This window comes from Chrysemys picta, chromosome 10 (genome assembly GCF_011386835.1).
Source record: "Chrysemys picta bellii isolate R12L10 chromosome 10, ASM1138683v2, whole genome shotgun sequence".
NCBI lineage: Eukaryota > Metazoa > Chordata > Testudines > Emydidae > Chrysemys > Chrysemys picta.
Genome location: NC_088800.1, coordinates 54,671,289 through 54,695,088, shown reverse-complemented (window position 1 = coordinate 54,695,088; position 23,800 = coordinate 54,671,289). Strand labels below are relative to the sequence as shown.

The 23,800-nt window shown below is 41.7% G+C and overlaps 1 protein-coding gene across 11 annotated transcripts in view; it reads right to left on the bottom strand.

The window, feature by feature from the left end:
• CREBBP (CREB binding protein) overlaps positions 1 to 23,800 on the bottom strand; it is a 180,609-nt gene that overhangs the window by 88,675 nt on the left and 68,134 nt on the right. For all 11 annotated transcript variants that reach the window (XM_042854095.2, XM_042854098.2, XM_005306180.5 and 8 more), the window contains exon 3: positions 9,182 to 9,358. In XM_042854095.2, the coding sequence (XP_042710029.1) occupies positions 9,182 to 9,358 (177 nt within the window). The remainder of the gene's footprint in view (positions 1 to 9,181; positions 9,359 to 23,800) is intronic.

Here is a 23,800-nt window from a genome sequence, read left to right as displayed (position 1 = left end):
ACTAACATTATATACAATTATATTTAGAGAGATTAAGACAATGCAAGAATAGCTCCGGGCCGAGCATTCAGACTCAGGCCACACAGCAGTGAAAAGGAACTGAAGAGATGGTCGATCTGCACCTCACCTTACTGCCTCAGTGCTGAGCACAAGGAAATCCAACATGCAGCTGTGGACCAATGGATTTCTGTGGACTTGCAAGATTTTCTGGTCTTAGGTGTATGGTGCACACGCATACCCATTTGTGGAATACACACCAGGACCAGCACTCCAAAGAAATTCCACGTTTCCCTCCCTACTCCTAACTTGATAGTCCCGTTTGTACACCCAAGAATCACATTAGTCCTCTTAGTCACAACTTTGCATTGGCAGCTTTTGTTCAGTTGGTTATGATAGTCAGGATTACACATTGCTTAATTTCACTGCATGACAGAAAACTGAATTACTGGGAAGATATTTTGTTAAATTATAGTTCCTTTAAAATACTACTGAAAATTGAGCTGAGCCACAGAAAGTTTTTGTAGACAACATCCAAAATTATTTGAGCTCTTTATATACTCCCCTACGGGCAGGGTCAAAACCTCTCAATTTCATCATTTCTTCTATCAAAATCACTACATTATGCAAAACCAAGAGAACCAACCAAGTTTATTGAGAGTGAGCATAGAGGAACATGCAAGATCAAATGCTGAGATTCAGCAGACTAAGTTTGCTATAAAACATTCTGACAAACTTAAGTCAGAAGGAGAAGAGAGCTGCTCCAATTCACGTTAGAGAAAACAACTGAGAAAGCTTAGGACTGGGTGGTTATATTAGCTTCTTAAGTAATATTCTTGAACTCCATCTGCTGGTCAGAAGAATAATTGTAAAATCTAAACTTGTATTTGTAATGTACAGTAGCCAAACCCCTGGGCATATCAATCATTGTCTAAACAGCCCACTGAGAACATTATAGATGTATCTGTGCTTTCCTTGAAGAAAATACTCTTAAAAACTTGATTCATGCAGAAATGGATGCACTGAAAAAATTGGGTCAAAACTTAAAAAGGCACTCTGTTACTGTCTTATAGCCAATGTGCCTACACGCATTGGGGTTTGCAAAACAGTCTGACAAATAAAGGGTGGTCACAAACTCTTGTAGCTCAGTTGCACAGGGCTGTGCATGCCACAACCTGCAAAATGTTGCTTAATTCCTTCATTTAATAATATAGGGTGGGATCACCTCAACATCCCCAATAAAAGCATGAGTTATGATGATAGATCCACCATTACAACTATAAAACAAAGACGACTAAAATCATACTAAATCTCAACAAGGTCTATCAGCATGTTTGCAGCATCCTTTGAAGTTGAGGTTTGAGGGAATTTCCTTTTTCCCCAGTAACTATTCAACCCAGAAATCCCTGCACTGAAAGCAATACTGATTGTATTCTGTGACAGTCATGAGAGGCTTCAGGCTCTCCTTCTAGGGCTCTGGGTACTCAGATAGCTCTCACTGCTGGAATCTATATAGTGTGCTGAGCAGTTATACAATGCTTATATCAGTTAATTACAGCTGGTTATCCCCCCAACATTTTTGAAAAAGAGCTGTTAAAAAGATACTTTTTGTTCTTGACATGCAAATTGATATTTTCATAATATACATCTCTATCAATCCAGTGCCATTATTGAGAACAATGGATGTAGCTCCAGTATCCACTGCTCAGATATTGTTTGGACCCAGGAAGAGAAAAAGTTCCTTCGCTTGTCCTGATGCTAAGACTCTGTGCCTAGACCCTTTTACCCTAAGGCTTACCATTTAAAATGCCAAGGGTTCTCCTTGTTACCTCTTTGGCACTGAAAGAAGTTAACCTTGATAAAGCTTGCTTTCTTCCTCAAGTGGCTTCACCTCTTTTTCATGAACAGCAGGCTGTAGTCTCCCTGGATTCATTCCTGTTGGATTCTACCCTGGGGTTATCTAGGCCTCTTCTAAGGTAGGCTTTGGAGGCAATGCAATAATCCTTAATCCTTCAAAGAACCACTTTCACTATCAAAAGAAAGCTGTCTTTTAAGGGCAGGGCTATTAACCTGAATTTGGAGGTCTGGGGTGTGGATCTAAAGGTTCTAACCATGCTGATACCCAGGTGAAGTTATGATGATTCCACATGAAGGAATTTGGTTTTATAAAGCTAGGAAATTACACAATCTATATTAAAAGGACATTAAGGTTGCAAAATCAAGTGCTCAAAAATTAGGAAATGCCAGTACTATGTTTTCTTGTGTCACCTTAATTTGCTCCCTTATGTGTTTGCATCATGACACAGTCTTTAGCTACATGACAACATACTGCTATTTCCACAGAATTCCTGTTTCAATCAGTTTACAGGACAGACCACGCTCTGAGAAATCAAAGTTGTACAGTGAATGAGGCTGTTGCTTGTAGGACTCCTGACTCATTTGTTGCAGAAGTTTCAAGATACATAGTGAATAAAGAAAGAGAAAGGATGATCTCATAGTTAAGACAATTGAATGTCTGCCTGAAGAACTATATTCTATCCCTACCTCTGCCACACAGTTCCTGTGTGATATTAGGACAGTCACTTAAAGTGGAGGTTACTTGCCGTAACTGGTGGTTCTTCAAAATGTGGAATTCAGATAGGGACCACACACGAAGGTATGTGCATGTGCACCATGTGCCCGAATCTAGAAATTCTTCAAAGCAGTGTCCATAGGCCCGCACATGCACAGTAGCTCTCTTTGTGCTCCCAACCGAGGGTAGAAGAGGCACTGCGGGTTGATGCCCCTTCAGTTCCTCCTCTTACCGCAAATCCAACAGCATCAAAAGGAGATGGGACAAAGGGTGGGTAGTAGAATACAGACAGGGACCACACATCTCAAAGAAGCGACAGTAGAGCAAGTAACCTCCACTTCTTTGAGGGCTACTAATTATGTGTATTCCACATGGGGGTGACTGGCAAGCACTGTTCAGACTGGAGGTGGGTGGCAGGAAGCTGGTAACAAAGATGCTTGCAATACTTCCAATCCTATCGCTGTCTGAGGCAATGCACTTCCGATCCCATCTGCAACTGAGGCACGAACTAGAGTGTAGTGTGCTGCAAACGTGGGGACAGAACTCCTGGTAGCTTCCTTGGAGCAGGACGTCAGATACAAGCTGCCTCCACATGTCTATTTGCGTGGAATGAGTTGCGACAGCCCCAGGGGAAGAAATTTTTGCTATCTTATAGAACTCCAAGATGCATCCCGAACGAAACCCCTTAGAAATCCTCTGGGAGATTCTGGTTTGCCCACGCAATCTCTTTGCTATGGCAATAAAAAGTTTCAGGTAATTTCCTAATAGGTTTGGTTCTTTTCAGGTAGAACATCAGGGCATGCCAGACATCAAGGGAGTGGGATCTCTTCTCTTCAGAAGCAGCGTGGGGTTTTGGGAACAATACAGGTAAGTATCACTGAATTGAGGTGGATCTCAAACAATCTGGGGGAGAAATCTGGGGTGTAGCTGGAGAGAAACCTTTTCTTTGTGAAACACTGTATAAGGAGGATCTGCCATGAGGGCTCCAAGCTCGCTGACCCTCCTAGCAGAAATGATAGCCACAAAAAGCCACCTTCACAGACAGGCTGGTCCTGGCACATGTTGCCATGGGTTCAAAGGGCGGACCTGAGAGTGTCCACAGGACAAGGTTAAGGTACCACTGATGTGTAGGTTTAAGCACTACTCAGAAGGTCCTGATCATGTCTTTTATAAATTGTGCTGAAGCAGGGTGAGTAAAGATGGACCATCCTTCCACTGGAGGGAGGAAGGCACTAATCACTGCTAGGTGTACTTGCTGAGAACTAAGAGCGATCCCTGAAGTCCTCAGGAACAAGAGATTGTTTAGGACAACTGGGATGCTTAAGGTATCTATAGAATGTTGGTGCAGTTGAATCCAGACAAAAAAAAGTCTCTCCATTTGGCCAGATAGCAGGTTTTAGTAGAATCCTTTCTACTTTGGTTAAGGATCTCCTCAATGGGGGCCAAGCATGAGCATTCTATTTCCGACACCCATCCAAACACCAGGCCATGAGGTGGAGTGAGCCCAGATTGGGTTGGTTTATTCCCCCCCCCCCCCCGCCCCCATCCTGGGTTAGGAGATCTGGGAATGGGCAGACTCTGATTGGTGGGTGGGCAGGCAGACATCTTCAGAAGTTCCATGAACCAGAATGGTCTGGGCCAGTAGGCGGCTAGGAGAATGATACTGGTTCTGTCATGACATATCTTCCCCATGACTTGTAGAAGGGGAATGGGAGGAAAGGCATATCTGAGGCCATTTGTCCAAGGCAGCAGAAGAGCATTGCCTTGGGAGTCACAATCCATGGCTCCTCCGGAACAAAATAAGGGGAGCTTTCTGTTAGCTTGGGATGCAAATATTGGAGTACCCCACTGCGTAAGTATCTTACTTAGGATTGTCGTGAACCTCCCATTCACAGTCTGCCAAGAAGCTTCTGCTTAGTCTGTCTGCAAGGGAGTTGTGAATACTGGGGATATAGGCGGCCTGTATCGTGATGCACTTCCTGACGCACCAGTTCCAAAGTCTGATAGCTTCCAGGCAGAGGAAATGAGATTTTGCTCCTCCCTGTTGGTTGATATATACCACAGTGGTGATACTGTCCAACATTATCTGTACATGGAATAAGCATATGAGTGGAAGAGAGGTTTTGCACGCAAGGCAGACTGATCTCATTTCCAATACGTTTGTATGTAGCCTGTTCTCTCATGAGGTCCAGATACCCTGACCAATGTGATTGTACAGGTGAACATCCCACCACAGGAGGAAGGCATCTGCCACAATGGTGGCCAGGGGTGTGGGAGGGCTGAAGGGAACCCACACCATGACCAACAAATGAGGGAGGTGATAATTCTGGTGGAAACAGTCACCTTGGAATTGATGTGGTCCTTGTTCAGTTGGCAGATTGAATGGAGCCAAGCTTGAAGACACCACAAGTGGAGTCTGACAAACAGTGTCATGTAAGTGCGTGCGGCCATGAGCTTAACAGTGAAAGATACCTGTGCACTGTAGCTTGTGGTCTGCAGGTAATGCATGAAATCACGTTGGTTATTTTATGAATCCTGTCTGCGGGGAGAAATGCTCTTGCAGAAACTGAGTCCAATGTCACCCCCATTAAATTTATTGTCCTCGTGGGTAACAAAATGGACTTTTCTTTGTTTATGCAAAACATCTATGGCTGATAGAAGCTGTACGAGAAGCCTTGTCGCTGACCTGACCTCCTAACAAGAGTGGCCTACCAGGAGTCAGTCGTCTAGGTATGGAAACGCTGTATAGCCCTGGTGCTTCATCTGGGCTGCTACCACAGAGAAAACCTTTGTAAATGTTCTGGGTGCTGTAGTGAGCCAAAAGGGGAGGACCTGAAACTGTTCCTGGCCAACCGTAAAATGCAGGAACTTCCTGTGTGATGGGTTAAGGTCCATGTGGAAATACACATCCTTTGTGTCAAGAGCTGTGAACCACATCCTTTCCTGAAGGGAAGAGATTATCAATGCCACTATCACCAGAATTTCAGCTTTCAAATAAAGATGTTGAATTGCCAAAGTCAGGATGAGTCTCCACCCTCTGTCTTTTTTGGAAATTGAAAATACGGGGAGTAGATCTCCGTCCCATGATGAGGTGGGATACGCTCTATTGCCCCTTGGTGCAAAAGGGATTCTAATTCATGTTGAAGAATCACCTCATGAGAGTGGTCCCCAATGTGGAACCAGGAAGGGAGTTTGAGAGGCAGGAAGGAGCGAAACTCTATGGAGTATCCCTGATGGATAATTTCCAGAACCCAACTGTCTGCAGAAGTGTTTAGATTCTATAGCATTAAACTGCAGTTTCAAAAAGGAATTATGCAGCTGTGCAAATGTCTTCATAATAGAATTATAAACAGGGTTCTGACTTTACCACGTGGCAACCAGCCCCCTTCTATAAACACACCACCAAAATATAGATGATTTTTAAGAGAACACAAACAAGAGATGAAGGAGCACTCCTCTGACAACTGGATGGGACTAAGACCTGGAAGTTTATGAGATTTATATCCTCTCCTGCCCATTTACATTTCCTTTCAGACACAGCCTGAAGCGAGGATTCCTGAAATTCCTGCTAGATTTAAGAGAGTTATCTAGAAGACAAGGATGGAATCTGTGCATCAATGCTTCTGCTAAAGAATGGCAATGTTTCTACTGTCAACCAACAGTAAGTAATTTGCATCTCATGGAGAGGCTTTATCAGTTTCTATAGTAACTGCTATCATGTTTAAGAGCATAAAACATAACTGAATTTGTAGTTTCCATAGAAACTATACAAGCAGTTCAATTAAATTATTCCTAATACATTGAGGGATATTAAAGCAAGTGGTGATATTTTAATTTTACTTTGTGAAGAAGCAGCAAGAACAGAAAATATCACATGAAATTAGCCAAGTTTGCAATATTCTAAATATCCACAATTTCCAAAGTAAATTATATTTTTTAAAAGCATACTAACAAGAACTATTCTCACAAGCAATTTGCACTAACTAGAAGTAATTTGTTTTGCACAGCAGAAACATGAGAGCATTCAATAGTGTGCTTCCCATATCAGAGCCAAAATGATATCAGAGATAGTATTCACTCTATCAGCAAACAGTCCACTTTGTACATAAAACAAAACTTCTAACTGTTTTAGGAATTTACACACACTTGTAGTGGTGCAGATAGAACTTACATAACACAACATTTCCCGCATCTATTTTGGGACTTAGTGTACAAGGTTAAAACCAAATACAACCCTTTGTGACAAACAATACAGCATACCTGGAGAATTAATTTACTGCACAACTATCTAAATACAAACTTTGTCTATATTATTAGAAAATTTACCCATTGCTGAAAATGCGGATCAGGTGAACCGTTGTGAAGTTTAAATGGCAAGTGCAGACAGGATCAAAGTAAGTTCAGTAATGTTTCAGAAACCATGGCTGAACTTTGCAAAGCAAATTTGTTGCTTCAATGTTCTAAAAGGTGACCAATACCACAGTGTAATTCTAAAAATCTGTACGAAAAGGGCATTTCATTTTATTATGGCATTTTTAAAACACAATTCTCATTTAAAATACAATAGAGTGGTCAAAATGCTCTTGCTCTCAGTCTTTTGTCAAGACTGTGGATGGAAGCGGCATCTCTTACTAACAGTAAGATGACAGCAGACAGTTAGATAAATTTAAGCACAACAGGGCACTTTAACTTTGCAGTAATAAATATGAAAACACAGTTTATGAAGTAACGATACCACAACCTAAGATACTGGACCTTACTATAAGTTCACCACCAATATAAACAAGTTTATAGTTACTTAACTCAGGGGTTCTCAAACTTCATTGCACCGCGACCCCCTTCTGACAATAAAAGTTATTACGCGACCCCAGGAGAGGGGACCGAAGCTTGAGCCCACCCAAGCCCCACTGCCGTGGGCAAGAGGGGAGTTGGCAAAGCTGAAGCACAAGGGTTTCAACCCTAGCTGGGGGTTGGGTGGTGGGGGTGGCGGGAGGGGGGCGGGGCTGGAGATGGGGAGGGGCTGTAACCTGAGTCCCAACACGCAGGGCTAAAACCCTCCGGTTTTGGCCTCGGGTGGTGGGGCCTGGGCTTCGGCCCTGGGCCCCAGCAAGTCTAAGCCAGCCCTGGCAATCCCATTAAAATAGGATCACGACCCACTTTGGGGTCCTGACCCACAGTTTGAGAACCACTGAAACTTATTCTAGAAGTAGCCTTATGATTACATACCACATAGTATAAATAACTGAATTCGCAGACTTCTCTTATAACCTTAAGGATGACTTGATTTATAAAGCTCAACAAATTTTTCTGTAATCATTTTAGGAGAAACTGTTGTAATTGATTGTTTTCCACCCTGTTTCTCCTTTCACTTTTGTGTTCCAAAATTGTATGCAAAAAGCTCCTCCTCCTTTCTAATCAGCTGTGCCTTCATTCAGTGATGCCACAATCCAGTGTTGCCTTTATAGCAGCATTCTAACACAGCTAGAAAAAATTAGGAAGGAGCAGATTATTTTGGTAAAGAAGCTTTTTCTTAAAGGTGATCTGCAAAACAAAAAATGAACACTAATGTAGAGGGAGGTTCTCAAATTGAAAATTTTGTAGCAATATTTTTATAAAGAATCCCTAAGATGAAAGGAAAATATCTTCTCTTTTTCAGTTTGCTGGGTGCATTTGACAGCATTTAGTGAATTCAGTTTCACTGTTTCTTTGAATTTGCAAATCCTTCCCCAGACTCTACAGACTCAACTACAGCAGTAGAGGTGAAAGTGTAACAGACTGAAGAGGCAGCAGGTGGTAATGTGCACAAAAAGAAAAGGAAAGGTGCAGGCCTGAGCACGGTCGGTGATGTTGCTCTCAGGTACACTCAATTCTGAACATCACCAGGGAACAGAGACAGCCCCCCCCCCTTTAATTTTAGTTTTAATAATTTTTAGAAATGCAGAGTATACTGTTTAGGGATACTCAAAGAAAATATTTCAAAAAATGGAAATTTGTAGTGTGTCCTTTTTGCTAAATGCTCCCGGTAACCAATAATGGGGGTTACTGAGCACAGAAATAAATTTTATACAAGCTTCTAAATCCCCCCACCCCACTTCCTTGATTATTTCCCAGTTTACTGGGGATATGACAGAATGCAATACTGTCTCAGAGGAACCCATGCAATTCCTAGTGTCTGTGATACCAGAGAACAATGAATTCTGGGATATCTTCAGTGAAACAAAGTACCAATTTCTGAGGTGAAAAACTATTGGGAGGGTGGATGCTAGTTACATAAGAATAGACAAACCAGGTCAGCCCAATGGTCCATAGAGCCCAGTATCCTGAAGCTTCTTTCTGTCTTTCATGCTCACCATAGGCTGGATAGCGGGCACACTTTGCATATTTGGGACTTACCTCATTTTTGTTTTACAATTCACCTTTAATATTTTGCTGACCAATACTACTGAGAAAAGAAATCAGATTGAGTTTTCAATATCATTCATTAAAATCTAAACTAGTATGATGTGAATTCAGTTTTTACTAGATATAACTTTATACATGGGGACTTGGAATATATTTTGAAAATGCATAACAAGGAAGGGGAAAATGACATACGAGTTAAATGCAACTTACCATATTTGGCACACTGGTAACTGAAGTACTCTTGATGTCAGTAGGAAAGGGAGGCAAATTATTTGCCATGCCTGGCTTGTTTGGTAACTGAGGGTTCACGCCTGTAGCTCCCATCTGCTGCCCTCCAGCTTGACTAAAGGGCTGCCCAAAGGGACTAGTGTTACCTGTCATTCCCATCTGGAATAGAAACAAATATATTACTATTAACTTTTATTTATCTACAAACATTTTTAATATGATAAAAGTAGATGCAAGTATCCATCTTCATATTCTTTGATCCACATGGCTAAAAACCCCTTTCCCTGACATTGCGGTGTCACTCATTTATTTCAAAGTTATCTGATCAGGCAATAAAATTTAGACACCTGGTTTTATCCATATGCCCTTTGTTGCAGTCCAATTTATAAAAGCACGATAAAACTCTGAAGGAAAAGAGTTACTCTTTCCAATAATGCATTGACAAAACAGACCCCCAAAGCAGGTAACTTTTGTGTGTGCGCTCTTTTGTGCGGGAGATGCAACTCTGTACACAAATTGCACATGGGGAAATAAAAGGACTATATAGTAGTTTTTTATTCTTTTAATTATTTATTTAAACATTTTGAAATTTTACCAAAAAAACCCCAACCTACTTTACATCAGATATGGCATACTAACCCAACAAGAAATTCTGAGTATAAGATCTCATAAATTGATTGCTTATGTAAAATTTAATTGATAGTCATAAATAACATTTTTAAAGGTTATGAGTTTGTCTTCCAAACAAGGATGAAATGGGGATGGAAGATGGGAGCGGCTTGATTATCAAGTGTGGTGATTGCTTATTTTCTCTTCTTGTATTTATAGCAGTCAAGTTTAATACGACTGTATTCTTTTATATAACATTGGCAAAAATGTACAAGGACTTAGGAGGATTTCTACTGTAGTACAGGAGAGGAATTGTTAGGTGCATCCAAGGGGAGTATAACAAGAACTATAAACATGAAACAGAAAAAAAGCAAAGTAGAATGTGTTTCTTTAGATTAATACAAAAATGTAAAAAGGACACCTGTCTCAGCTTCTTTGCACCCTTGCCATAAATTACAAAAACAAATAAATTTAACAATAGCCAGCAGAACACAAAATTTCCCTTGTATGAGTAACAAACATTGTCTATCCATAAGATCTATTTGCCTGTGGAAGAGTCTCCCAAGAGAAGTGCTGGAAGCCCTATCACTGGAGTCATTCAGAACTACACTGGAGAAAACCACTTAAATATACGGTAGGGAATTTATTCCTTTGGCAGGGGAAGAGCAAGATAATTTACTTCCTCTTTTCTATCACTAGCTTTATAAAGCCCATGTCAGCAAATCAGTGTGACAAGTCAAAAAAATAACTCTTATCAGGGGGAGGAATTCTATACACATCCCCATCATTACTCTTCAAAAGTCTTACATATGTGTAAATTCAAACATTTGAAGAGTCCATATTTTAAATATTTAACAACCTCCAGTTTCCCTTTCCGATGATCTCGCTTGCCCTTCCCTCCCACACGCACTCTAGTGTTCCCATGCCCTGGTTCTTTACGCTCCTACATAGTCACCTCTGGCAATAGGAGGAAAAAGTGAGGGAAAGCTTTAAAGGGAGAAAGTTATCCCCCTTCAAGGTCAGGTCAGCTTTCTGCCTTTCCTAGTGGATGCTACTGAGCAGGACTCCCTCCCACTCCTTCCCTCTAGCATTGCTGAATATGCTTCAAACAAGAAACAGGAAGCAAATGCTAGGTGTTCTGTACTTAGTACCTGGATGACAAATTAAACAGATCACTGACTCAGCTTTGCAATTCTCCATGCATACCTTACTGTCATTAGGGGAAGGGAGTAAAACAGTCAAATAGCCAGCCAGCTATGAAGCGCTCAGCATGGACAGAGTTATTGGGCAGGAAGTCTCACAAGCCTTTCCCACCTCTAAGTTGCTGCATTAGTACAGTTGATTGGAAAGCAAAAGCTGCATGTTTAGCATGCAGCCAAGCACCAATCAAAAAGGCATAGTCTCCCTACCTGGGAAGAACTGTGTTTGGGCTTACAAGTGTAAGAGCCCCCTGACTGTGAACTCAATACAGGTGAGGAACGGATGTCAGAGCTGGTAATGGCTCCCTGATTCTGTGGGGGTGATCAACACTGGCCCTCTCCTCAGTGTGCTTTAGAGTCAATGGGGGGCTACTCTAAGTTGCACCACAGGCAAAGGGTCCATTAAGCATCTCCCAATTCTGCAACACTACTTGCTTTGATGTGGCTGGCAAAGGAGACATTCATAGGAGCTTATGCCATCACAGAGCTCCCACCACACTGAATTCCCTACTGGTCATTTGCAACCAGATTCCAGCCCTTTTGCACTACACAGAGTGGTCAGATATCATTTGAAGGGAATCTATCACAGTTCGGAATCTTATCAGGAGAAAAGTAAAGAGAACTAGTTTATTAGAACAAGAGATTTCCTTGAAAAAGGACCTTACATGGAACAGGGGGAAAAAAACATCGACCCTCCTCTGAGGCAAAAAACAGTGGGGTTAGTTCAGAGAACAATCCAGATGGAGAAGTTATTACAGTATAAAATAAATAAAAAGGAGGCACTCAGCCTGCAATTCAACTTTACAGGACAAGAACACACATTACTTTTATCCAGAGCAATAGATCCAACACAGACTTTCCTAGCAGCCCGTACAGTCACCAGAGTGAACAAGCATTCAGATCAAAACACTCAAAGTTAATGTTGCTTCAGGAACATTAATTTAGCCATATTCTACAGAGAATGTTCATCCAAAACAAGCTAAACTAGAAAAACGTTAAGGTTGCAAAGTCAAGCACTCAAATTAGGAAATGGCATATTTAAGGCCGCCTCTCCAGCCTTAATTTGTGCCCCTGGTGCATGTGCATTAGGACAGTCTTTAATTACATGATTACACACTATTTTTTTTCAGCAGGAAAAAATTGTGCCAGCAGAGGGAGTTTTGAGAGTAGAGGACTGCTCTCAGTTCTGGTGCTCTGTGCCACAGCAGCCTGAAGGAGTAATTGCAGGGAAAGTCCTGTTCAGCCCCTGCAGCCCCAGGATGGCGTATGCTCAGTCACTCTGTGGGGTTGGGGAGGGGGGTGGCAGGGGGGGAAGAGGAGACATGCACATTTCAGTAACCATATAGGAGCTGTGAAGGAACGGAGCCTGCTCACTACAGACAGACAATCTTCAGAGAAATTAGGTGCCAAACTCTAAAAGACTTATTTTTCATACTGTTGCTCTCCGAGACTCATTGTTCATATCTATTCCATTGTAGTTGTGTGTGCTCACCACATGCACTGGTACCAGAAGTTTTTCCTTCAGTGGTATCTGTAGGGGACTGGCTTTGGCCCCCTCTGGAATGGCGCACGTATGCACCAGTATAAGGGCGCCACCGGCTCCCCCCTCCCTCAGTTCCTTCTTCCTGGAAACTCCAACAGAGGGAAGGAGGATGGGTCATGGAATGAACATGAGCAACACATCTCGAAGAACAACAGTTACGAAAAGTAACCATCTTTTCTTCTTCGAGTGCTTTCTCATGTCCATTCCATTGTAGGTGACTCCCAAGCAGTACCAGTGGAGGTGGGTAGGAGTTCCTGGACATGTCGATTGCAACACAGTTCTGCCAAATCCAGCATCATCCCTGGATTGCTGGGCGATGATGTAATGCATCATGAACATGAGTATTGAAGACCACATCACGGCCCTGCAGATGTCCTGGATTGGGACATGCACCAGAAAGGCAACCGAAGACACCTGAGCCCTACTTAAGTGAGCCTTCAGTATCGATGGAAACACAGCCTGCTCCAACTCGTAACGAGTATGGACACAGGTGGTGATCCAATTTGAAATCCTCTAAGAGAACACCAGAAGGCCCTTCATCCTGTCAGCTATCGCAATAAAAAGAGCTGAGCTGATCTGCGGAAGGGCTTGGTGCACTCCTGTTAGAATGCCAGAGCGCGCCTGACATCTAGAGCGTGGAGCCGCCTCTCCTCATTGGTCGTGCGAGGCTTTGGACAGAACACCAGGAGGAAGAGATCCTGGTTGACATGGAAGTGTGACACCACCTTTGGCAGGAAGGCCGGATGGGGCTGCAGCTGGACCCATGTCCTTGTAGAATACTGTGTACAGAGGCTCCCAAATAAGAACTTTAATAGCTACAAGGAATGCAACCTTCCACAACAAGTGGGAAAGGGAACAAGAAGCCAAAAGCTCAAAGGGCAGGCCCATGAGCCTGGAGAGGACCAGGTTGAGGTCCCATTGGAGGACTGGGTCCCAGATCAGTGAAAAGAGTCTTTCAAGGCCTTTCAGGAACCTAAGCGTCATGTCATGCGAGAATACCGATCTACCTTGGAGGCAAGGGTGGAAAGCAGATATAGCTGCCAGGTGAACCTTGATCGAAGAGAAAGCAAGGCCCTGTTGCTTTAAGTGAAGCAGGTAATTCAGAATGGACTGCAGAGATGACTGGGTCGGGGAAATACTCCGCTCTGCTGCCCAGCATGAGAAACGCTTCCACTTTGCCAGGTAAGTTGCTCTGGTGTCGGGCACTGGGAGGGATCACTAGAGCAGGCTTGTTCCTCTGGCTTCCGCCACACAGCATCCAAGCTGTGAGGTGGAGTGAGGTTTGGTTTGGGTGCAGCAGCCGACCGTGATCCTAAGATAGTAGGTCTGGACAGCTGGGAAGTGCCCATGGGGCTGCTACGGCCAGGTCCATGAGCATCCCGAACCAATGCTGGCGAGGCCATGCTGGGGCAAGCATAATGACTTTGTCCCTCTTGATCTTTAAGAGGAGTTTGCTGATGAGTGGGATTGGCGGGAAGATGTACATCAGGTCTCCTGACAAAAGCATTGGAGAGTGAGCCTCTGCTGAGGCCTTACAGGGAGCAGACCTGATGATACTTTTTGTTTTGCCTGGTGGCAAACAGGTCCACTCGGGGAACTCCCCACTTCTGAAAGAGCATCCTGACAACCTCCGAGTGGATGGACCACTTGTGGTGCGAGAAGAAGGACCTGCTGAGGTGATCCACTAGCGTGTTCTTGACACCGGGGAGGTGCAAGGCTTCTAGGTGGATTGCAGAAGTCCCACAGGTGAAGGGCTTCCTGGCGAAGGGCTGACGAACGAGCTCCCCACTGCTTGTTGACAGAGCATGGAGGCCGTGTTCTCTGTCAACACTTGCTCTACCCAACCGGATAGGTGAGGAAATAACACCGCACAAGCTAGACGGATGGCTCTGAGCTCCCTGATGTTTATGTAAAATGTGAGCTCCGCTCTTGACCATAGCCCTGTGTTCACACCACACAGCCAGCGAACGACGCCGGGATCCCAGGGAACACTGCCTCGAGTCCAGGGAACAAAGCTGGGAACTCTGATGGGTAAACTGGTAGTGTTACTCTGGTGAGCACTGGCAGGGCACTCCCTGAGACAGGGAGCGGTGTCGCACCAATGGGGACTGCTGGAAAGATCCCAGAGTGAGTTTATCCCTCAAACGGGGCACCTTGCTGGCTGGGGTGGGCAGCATCAGAAGAGACAATATGTCTGTAGCAGCCTAAAAGGCCTCCGGCGTGGACAGCATTGCTACGTGCCTCTACCCCTTCCCGGGGTGGCGGGTGGGTCACAAAGTGGGCTTGACAGCTGAAGAGGTGCTGAAGCCTGGCCACCAGCCAGAGGGGAAGATCTGCCCCGAGTGGGTCTTCGCTCTCCTCCAGCTCTCTCCTTCCTTTTATGAGATGTAGGAGAATGCCCTCTCCCGGCCTCTCTCTGCTTTTTAGCCGGTACCCGGGATGGGGATTAGCACCGGACGGAGGCTGGTGACGTGCTCTGCACCGAAGCTGTGTCCTTGGAGCAGAATTGAGCCAGCTCCAAGGCTGCTGCGAGGGCCGACTCCATAAGGAATACTCTAAATTAAATGTCCCACTCCTGTTTGGTAGACAGCTTGAAACTCTTACAAATGTGACACTTGTCGCTCAAGTGGGTCTCCCCAAAACACTTCAGACAGCTTTGATGGAGAATCACTGACTGGCATAGGTTTTCTGTAGCAGTCGCAAGGCTTAAAGCCTGGGAACCGGAGCATGCCCCATCCCTAGGTTAAGTCCCACAGGGGACTAACTATTTCTAACATACACTAAGGGAACTAATACACTACACAAACTTTCTAAGAACTATATATAAGAGAATTCATAACTAGGCACAGTTGAGAAGGAAAGCTTGCCGAAGCAAGATGTTGCAGCACTGCCACTGGCGGTAAGAAGGAACTGAGGGAGGGGGGAGCCGGCAGTGCCCCTTATACTAGCGTATACGCGCATCACTCCAGAGAGTGCCAGAGCCAGTCCCCTTCAGATACCACTGAGGGAAAAACTTCTGGCACCAATGCATGTGGAGAGCACACACACCTTACATGAGCAAGAACTCTAAGAAGAACAAATCTTTACTGAGCATGTGCACACAGATATTTCAAAGGCTTCTAACCTGGGCAGGGTGGATAAAAATCAATGATTTTTGTATTTAAATCAGACTTTAATAAAATGCATTTGAGGAAAAAACCTATCTAAAGAGAGTTTTAATTAAGATACATTATAGCTCAAAGATATGCCATCATGGAATAGGGATTATAAATTCTAATTCTATAGTATGAGACAATATATTCATATAATGTTTAAGAAAAGTTTTGTAAATGAGTTCCAGTAGTTCATGGATTAGGAACCCAATCTTATGGGGTTCAGGGACTTCTGCATAGATTATTTAGGTTCCATAACAACCACTTTGCAGCAGCTGCTCTGAAAAAAGTTGGAGGAACCAAACTAACTCTCCCACAAGACATGCAATGGAACTCAGTAGTGGACTGTTTTGAGCACTATATCAAGAACTAGCCTAATCTGATGACAGTTTGTGAACAGAATTGTAAAAAAATAGATGGCACTGTCACAGCCAAAGTTCTCAACATTGGGCTTGAGAGAAATGTTGAACACATGCTGAGTACCCTGAAGCCTATTTCTGTAGCCTTCAACAAAATGCAGGGAAATAGCTGGTTTATTGCTGACGCTGTTGAAATCTGGAAGGAACTGAGTGAGATCTTAAAAAGAGAAATATGCAATGACAGAGTTAAATTACAAGCATTAAAAAAACGAATGGGACAAGCACTATCTCCAGCTCATTTTCTTGCTAATATTCTCAATACTTGGTACCAGGGTCAAACCTTAACTGAAGAGGAGTTGGCTATGACATGGACATCCAGCAATCACCCCTCCATAATGCCAACTATAATAAACTTCAGAGCTAAGGGTGAAACGTTCAAGAAATATACGTTTGCTGATGATGTTTTAAAGAAAGTCACACCAGTGAACTGGTGGACGTCACTTAAGCATTTGGATTCAGACTGTTGAAGTGATAATCTCACTTAACAGCAGTAGCTTCTTCTGCCGGTGTAGAAAGAATATTTTCTTCCTTTGGACTAATTCATTCCAAATTGAAAAATCGTTTGGGACCTGAAAAAGCAGGAAAGTTTGTTTTTCTTTTCCAGATTACGAACAAACAGGAAAATGAAGGTGAAGACAACTGAGTTAGCTGCAGAAGTCAATATATTTGTTGTTTCTCATGTTGACCTGGCTGACAGTCAATTTAAATTTTGGGTTTTTTTAAAGAATATTTAATTTAACTATTTTAGTTAAAAACGATTTTAACAAAAACAAACCTGATTTAAAAAACTTGAATGTTTAACTAAAAATCAAAAATTCATATGCTTATTTTGTTAAAATATATTTTTGCTGTTGAAGGAAAAAATCCAGACTACGTTAACATTTTTGTTTTAGCTAAATAAAACAATTTAAATGTCTGTCTGGTGATGTTCTCCTCCTAATACAGCATGGCAAAAAAAAAAAGCCTCCAAAAATTAATGATTAACCTGCTGAATTGAAGATCATTCACCTCCCACTGACTTCATAAATATCTGCTTCAATTACCTTTGGTAAATGAAATAACCAAACAATCATTCATGTTCTCATATAGCTGTAAAACTCATCTGAAAAGTTTTCAAAATAAATCACTTTAAAAATGTATAGTATGTACCTTCTAAAAACAAAACCTACATCTATCTCTGAGTTGTGAAGATTATGTATTAAAGTTATAACCAACAAGAATGCACTTTTATGTAGAAACTTCCTGACTAGTGATTTAAATCAAATCCACCCTGAACCTGGCCAACTTTGGGTGAATTTTCAGAGGGACAGCAAAAGGCACATCTTTGACACAAAACCAATACTCCCCCTGCCAAGTTTCAAGTCTCTGCTCCAAATCTTGGCGCCGTTAGAGCTCCTCAAATGTAACTACTTTAAGATATTTTTTAAACACAGGCAAAACAGTATTTTTTCCCAAAACCTCTTTTTCAGAAATGGCAATCTGTTTTAGCTGAAAGCTTTTTTAAAAGACCTGTCTCAGGTAGAAACCTAGCATAGAAAACGTCAGCCCAAGTAGTTTAAGTTTGGCCAAGTTATAAGCAACTGAAAAAAACTGTTTTAAAATGGAAAGTGGTGTGCTATTAACCTATAAATAGTGCCACGTGCACCACCTACAATTTCCAATTCTTCTGTCCTTTAAGCTTACCATATCATGTTTCAGATATAAACTTGCCAAATCCAACATTGCTGGAGCAAAAACTTAACTTTTGGAATTTCTTAACCTGAGTACTTGGTATATCACCGTTACTTTCGCACTTTGACTTCAATTATCATTGCTTCGAAATTAAAACAAACGTTTTACTGCCATGCAGAAAATAGTCTTTCAAACTACCAGGAAGGAGAAAGTTATAAAGGGACAACATTTTCAAATCCCTTATTACCTGCCTTCCACCTAAACAAAAAATCAAATTGTGCATTAACAGATATGTATTAATGTATCTTAGAACAAAGAAAATCATTAATCAGTCTGGGACTAGTAAGAGGAACATTCTCTATAACATAGAAAGCTTATGTTATGAGAATTGGCTTAAAACATTTATTTAAACTGCTATTAAAATTTAAAGATAACCATAAGATTTCATTTTTATGGTGGAAGTTCTTCAAAGGTAATACAAAAATAAAACTCAGAAGAGGTGAAAATTCCTTTTCTTCTTTTATGTTTCAGTCTAAAAGTCATGTTTTTCCTATAAGAATAAAAATAGAGAGTACAAAATAAAGCCAAAGTTGAGAAAGGGGCCATATGCAAGAGTAGTTTGTCAGGAATATCTAATTGTATTCTATTGTCTATAGTCTTATCACAAAATAATTGTACCATTACTTTTTTTAGTCAAAGCCTCACAAAGAATACATATTAGCAACTAGATTATGATTTCCAGAGACAAAGGAATGCACATAATATAATTCAATTTTATTTTTTTTTTGTTTTTTTTTGCATTTTGCCATCGTGTTTAAAAACTAATTTCAAACAAAGAAAGAGAAGACCAGCATGGTGTTCTTTCAGTAGCAGAGCAACCTGGTGCCAGACAGCAGGTCAGAATCAGAGTGGATCTTCTAGAGTCAGCAATGCTGCTGAGGCAGTACTCTTGGTCCAAAAAGCAGTACGGTTCATATCATTCCTACAGCAACAACTCCAGCAACTACAGATTGACAGTAACTGCTTTGGAGAGAACCAGTTTCAGTTTTTCTTGGCCAAGCAGGTAACACCAATCTGAACAAGAAAGATGAAAAAAACAATGAAGGCAGGAATCTAGAGGACCCACCTAAGGCCAAGCACTTTCACACACCAAAAATATCCAGAGTCAAATGGGGTAATTCTGTGCTTCCTAGTTATGTATCTGAAGATTTTAAAGTAGTTAACCATTTCAAGAAGTGTGTCAATTAATCCTGGCTTGTTAAATCTCAAAACGAGCTTGCACATTTATTCAGAATTTAAAATGCAAAATCTCTGCAGTATTTTTGCTTATTTTTCAGACTGAGAAACCAACAGCTTTAAGGTGAATGAAACCCAGATTGTTCCAATTCAGCACTGCGCTTCCTCAACCCACATACCTGTGAGCAACACAAAATAACCGCCATTCTCAATAGATCTGCTTTCTCATATTTCTCAAATTTCTGGAGAGTTAGTGGTTCAGAAGAATTACACTTTCTAATTACAGATCACCAAAAACAAGATAAAAAGTTAAAGTAGTAATATAATTTTCCACTAGATACGGTGATGGTATATATATTGCAATGTGAAACTCTTGGTCCGATCATGAAGAACTAAGTTTTTCAAGGAGTTTGGCAAGTTTGCCTCTCAAAAGGCAGCAATATCCACAATTAACAGGCAAGGTCTTCACTGGATTTACCACCTGGGGTTACAGATCTGCTTCACAGGTTATGGCTCCTCTTGAACTTCAATCTGGCTTCTACTCACCCCTCTCTACCTGAAACTGCCAGCATTAAAGTCACCAAAAAACTCCCACAAACCAGATTCTCTTTACTCAATGCTGTGGACCATCCCCTTTTTCTTGAGAACCTCCCTTTCTTGCACTTTTGCAACTCTATTATATCCTTGTCCCTTAATCCTTTTTCAGTCTCCTTTCATGGCTCTGTGTCTCCCTTCTGGCCCCATCAGTCTCTGAGAGTTCAATCCGAAATCCTCTACTCACTCCATTCTTTGTGTGGTCTGTCTCATCCACTCCCACCTTTGTTAAAACAAATTCTCCTCTATCACTCCTAGTCTTTCTTCTGCATCACTCTGCATCTACTGCCGCATCACTGCCAGTTTGCTTTCATAATGGTTATCCCATTGCTCGGTCAAACTCAGTGAGCCACACTCATGGGTGGTATAAATTACATGAATGTAAAAGTTACAAAGACCAGGGATGCAAGTGCTTGGAGGGAATGCTGTGCATGCTGTTGCAACTTGCTGGTAGGTTAGTGTGTATCTTAAAGAATCTGTGGAAAAAATATCACCATCTTTTTAATTCAGGGTCAGAGCTGCTGAATTACTGACAAAAACAAGTTTAGTAATGTCTAATTCTGCGGTGCCAGCCAGATTCCATTCCCTGTGTATCAAAACTGTTCACAAATTATTTTTATTGCCAGTTACACCTGTGAAAAACCAATGAAGATGCACAGGTATCACTACAGGCATAATCTGACCACCAGACTCTTTACTACCAGGGATGGTGGGTGGGAAGTAGAGAACCCAGAATAACTCTCTGATTCCAGGGAACGTGCAGGGCTCACAGTTAGAAAAACATCTTTTTTACATTCATATTCGTTTTGTGCTAAGTCACCTACCATGGCATCAATACAGTAAGGATCATTCTCTGGACACCAGTGGGGAATTGGCATGGTATGAAAATTATGACCAATACAAAGCCTATTTTATGTCCCAGAGCACTAACGAATACCCCATTGGGTTTGATACAAATAGACTGGTACACTTTAGGCACACATTAGATGCTAAGAGATTAATATGGTTTGGTGTGTCAAAATACTTCTTGAGCCACTATGGAAAGGGGGAAAAGAGAAGCGGGCTTGAGGGGGAAAAAAGAGAAATGGACTATGCTTATCTTAGCAAGACTGAAAGCTGTATCATTTTTGCCTCTTTCACTAGGCTGACATATCCAAACTCTCACCAAGTCCAACTTCTCCATTTTCTATTATCTGACTAAAATCGGAATTTCCCTCAACTGCTAAAACTATATTCCACATTTTGGCTTTCAACTCACCTCTACTACTATAATCACCTCCACTCTGGCCACCCTCACTCTTTCTGATCTCTTTTCTTTCTATCCAAAACTCTGCAGCAGCCAGAAATTATCACCTCTTGCTTCATTACAACCATGAAACTCTCCTCCCTCAGTCCATTCCCTGGCTTCCTCTCTAGATCCAGAGCTTTGTCAAGTTCTTTACATCAGTTTTTAGGTGCTTTACAGAGTTACCCTGTACTCTATCACAAACCACTTCCTTCTACACCCAAAGTGTGGTTGACAACTTGGTCAATCCGAGCTGTTTTAATTCTATGGCCAAGTTCATCCTATTACATTATATCTGATTACTTTATAGATAAAAGCAGAATGGTATCTGACAGCAACAAATGCAGTCTTCTCTGATTGAATTTAGAGGAGTAACACTCACTGGAGTACTAGAGATGTGGGAAGCCTTCATTATAGGACTTGTATTTGGACCTATGTTCCCCTTGGTCGGTGAAGACCAGGACAGAAGAACTGAATTCACTACTGGCAGAGGTTGTCAAAGCCTTCCTCTAGGAAAGCAGAATCTCACAATTACTGTTGTTCATCCTTTGCATGAGAAACCAAACATCTGAGGTGGACAATCTAGCTATTGTCGAGTAACCGATTTTCCACTTTTGCTTAAACTGAGGGAAGGCGGTGGAACACACAAGGCATCTAGAGGCGTGAGGATTCAATGTTTCATCAACCTAAATACAGGGCAAACACACTGGAGGCACTGATAGAGGCCCACCACAGTAGCATTTAACTTTAGAAAGGGGAACAATGCAAACATGAGGAAGCTAGTTAAATGGAAATTAAAAGGTTCAGTCCCAAAAAGTGAAATGCCTGCAAGCTGCATGGAAAATTCTGAAAAACACTTAAATAGCAGCTCAAATTAAATGTAAACCCGAAATTAACAAATATAGTAAGAGGACTTAAGTGCCAGCATGGCTAAATAAGAAAGTAAAGAAGTGGTTAGAGGCAAAAAGGCAATCTTTTAAAAATTGGAAGTAAAATCCTATTGAGGAAAACAGAAAGGAGCATAAACTCTGGAAAGTCAAGTATAATTAGGCAGGCCAAAAAAGAATTTGAAGAGCAACTAGCAAAAACAGCAAAAAAAATTTCAAGTACAGCAGAAGCAGGAAGCCTGCTAACCAGTGGGGCAACTGGACGACTGAGATGCTAAAGCAGCTCTCAAGAAAGTTAAGTCCACGGCAGAGAAACTAAATGAATTCTTTGCATCAGTCTTCACTACAAAGGATGTGCGGGAGATTCCCACACCTGAGCCACTCTTTTCAGGTGACAAATCTGAGGAACTGTCCCAGATTGAGGCATCATTAGAGGAGGTTTGAGAACAAATTGACAAAATTAAGCAGTAATAAATCACCAGAACCAGATGGTATTCATCCAAGAATTCTAGGGGATCTCATATGAAATTGCAGAACTACTAACTGTGGTATGTAACCTATCATTTGCATCAGCTTCTGTACCAGATGACAGAATAATGTGATGATATTTTTTTTAAAAAGGCTCCAGAGGCAATCCCAACTATTACAGGGGGGTAATCCTGACTTCAGTACCAGGCAAACTGGTTGAAACTATAGTAAAGAACAGAATTATCAGACAGAGACAAACACAATTTGTTGGGGGAAGAGTCAACATGGCTTTCTAAAGGGAAATCATGCCTCACAAATCTATTAGAATTCTTTGAGGGGGTAAACAATCGTGGACAAGGATGATCCCGTGGAGATAGTGTACTTAGACTTTCAGAAAGCCTTTGACACAGTCCTTCACCAAAAGGCTCTTAGCCAAAGTAAGCAGTCATGGGATAAGAGGGAAGGTCCTTTCATTAATCAGTAACGGGATAAAAGATAGTAAACAAAAGGTAGGAATAAATAGTCAGTTTTCAGAATGGAGAGGAGAAATAATGGTGTCCCCCAGGAGTCTATACTGGGACCAGTGCTGTTCAACATATTCATAAATTATCAGGAAAAAGGGGGGGTAAACAGTGAGGTGGCAAAATTTGCAGATGATACAAAATTACTCAAAATAGTTAAGTCCAAAGCAGACTGCCAAGAGCTACAAAGGGATCACATTAAACTGGATGACTGGGCAACAAAATGGCAGATGAAATTCAATGTTGATAAATGCAAAGTAATGCACACTGGAAAACATGACCCCAACTATACATACAAAATGAAGGGGTCTAAATCAGCTCTTACCACTCAAGAAGGAGATCTTGAAGTCATTGTGAATAGTTCTCTGACAAGGGAATGGATGCCATGAAGCTTTCAAAACGTCATGCTGTTAAGAGTTAATGTTATTTTAACTCCCGAAAACACATTCAATGTCTCAGTGACAACTGTAACTTTACCATTCTTTTTAGGGACGGACAGATTTGGTAAAAGTTACGGGGAGATTTTCACAATGCCAGTCATCAGACCAGCTGCTGCAGGCAAAGCTTGAACATTCCAATACAAGTCCATTTTACACAGGAAGATTAACTCGATTACCTTATCTCCATTTGAGAGTTGGGAAGAATTACATGAAAGTAACTGAGTAGGCAAAGAAGAACAAAGGAAAAATTCTGATGAACCCTGATTAGTTGAGAATCCACACTTTGCTAGGAAGTTACACACGCCGATTGCTACATGAAGCTTTTATAAGACTATCTGAACTCAAATTTTGGAGTTTGTATTTTGGTTAATGATTGTATCGCATTCATGGAAACTGAATACCAAATATAGTATATTCAAGATTAAAATATTCATGTGCAAAACAGCATGGCTTGCAGGTCTGATCAAAAAAGTCTTAAAAACAGCATTAAGATGTTTAATTTGTGGAAAATACAACCTCTGAAAATAGAAACTTTGCAGCAGCTCTAAGTATTTAGCTAAGATTAATCCGTGTGTTC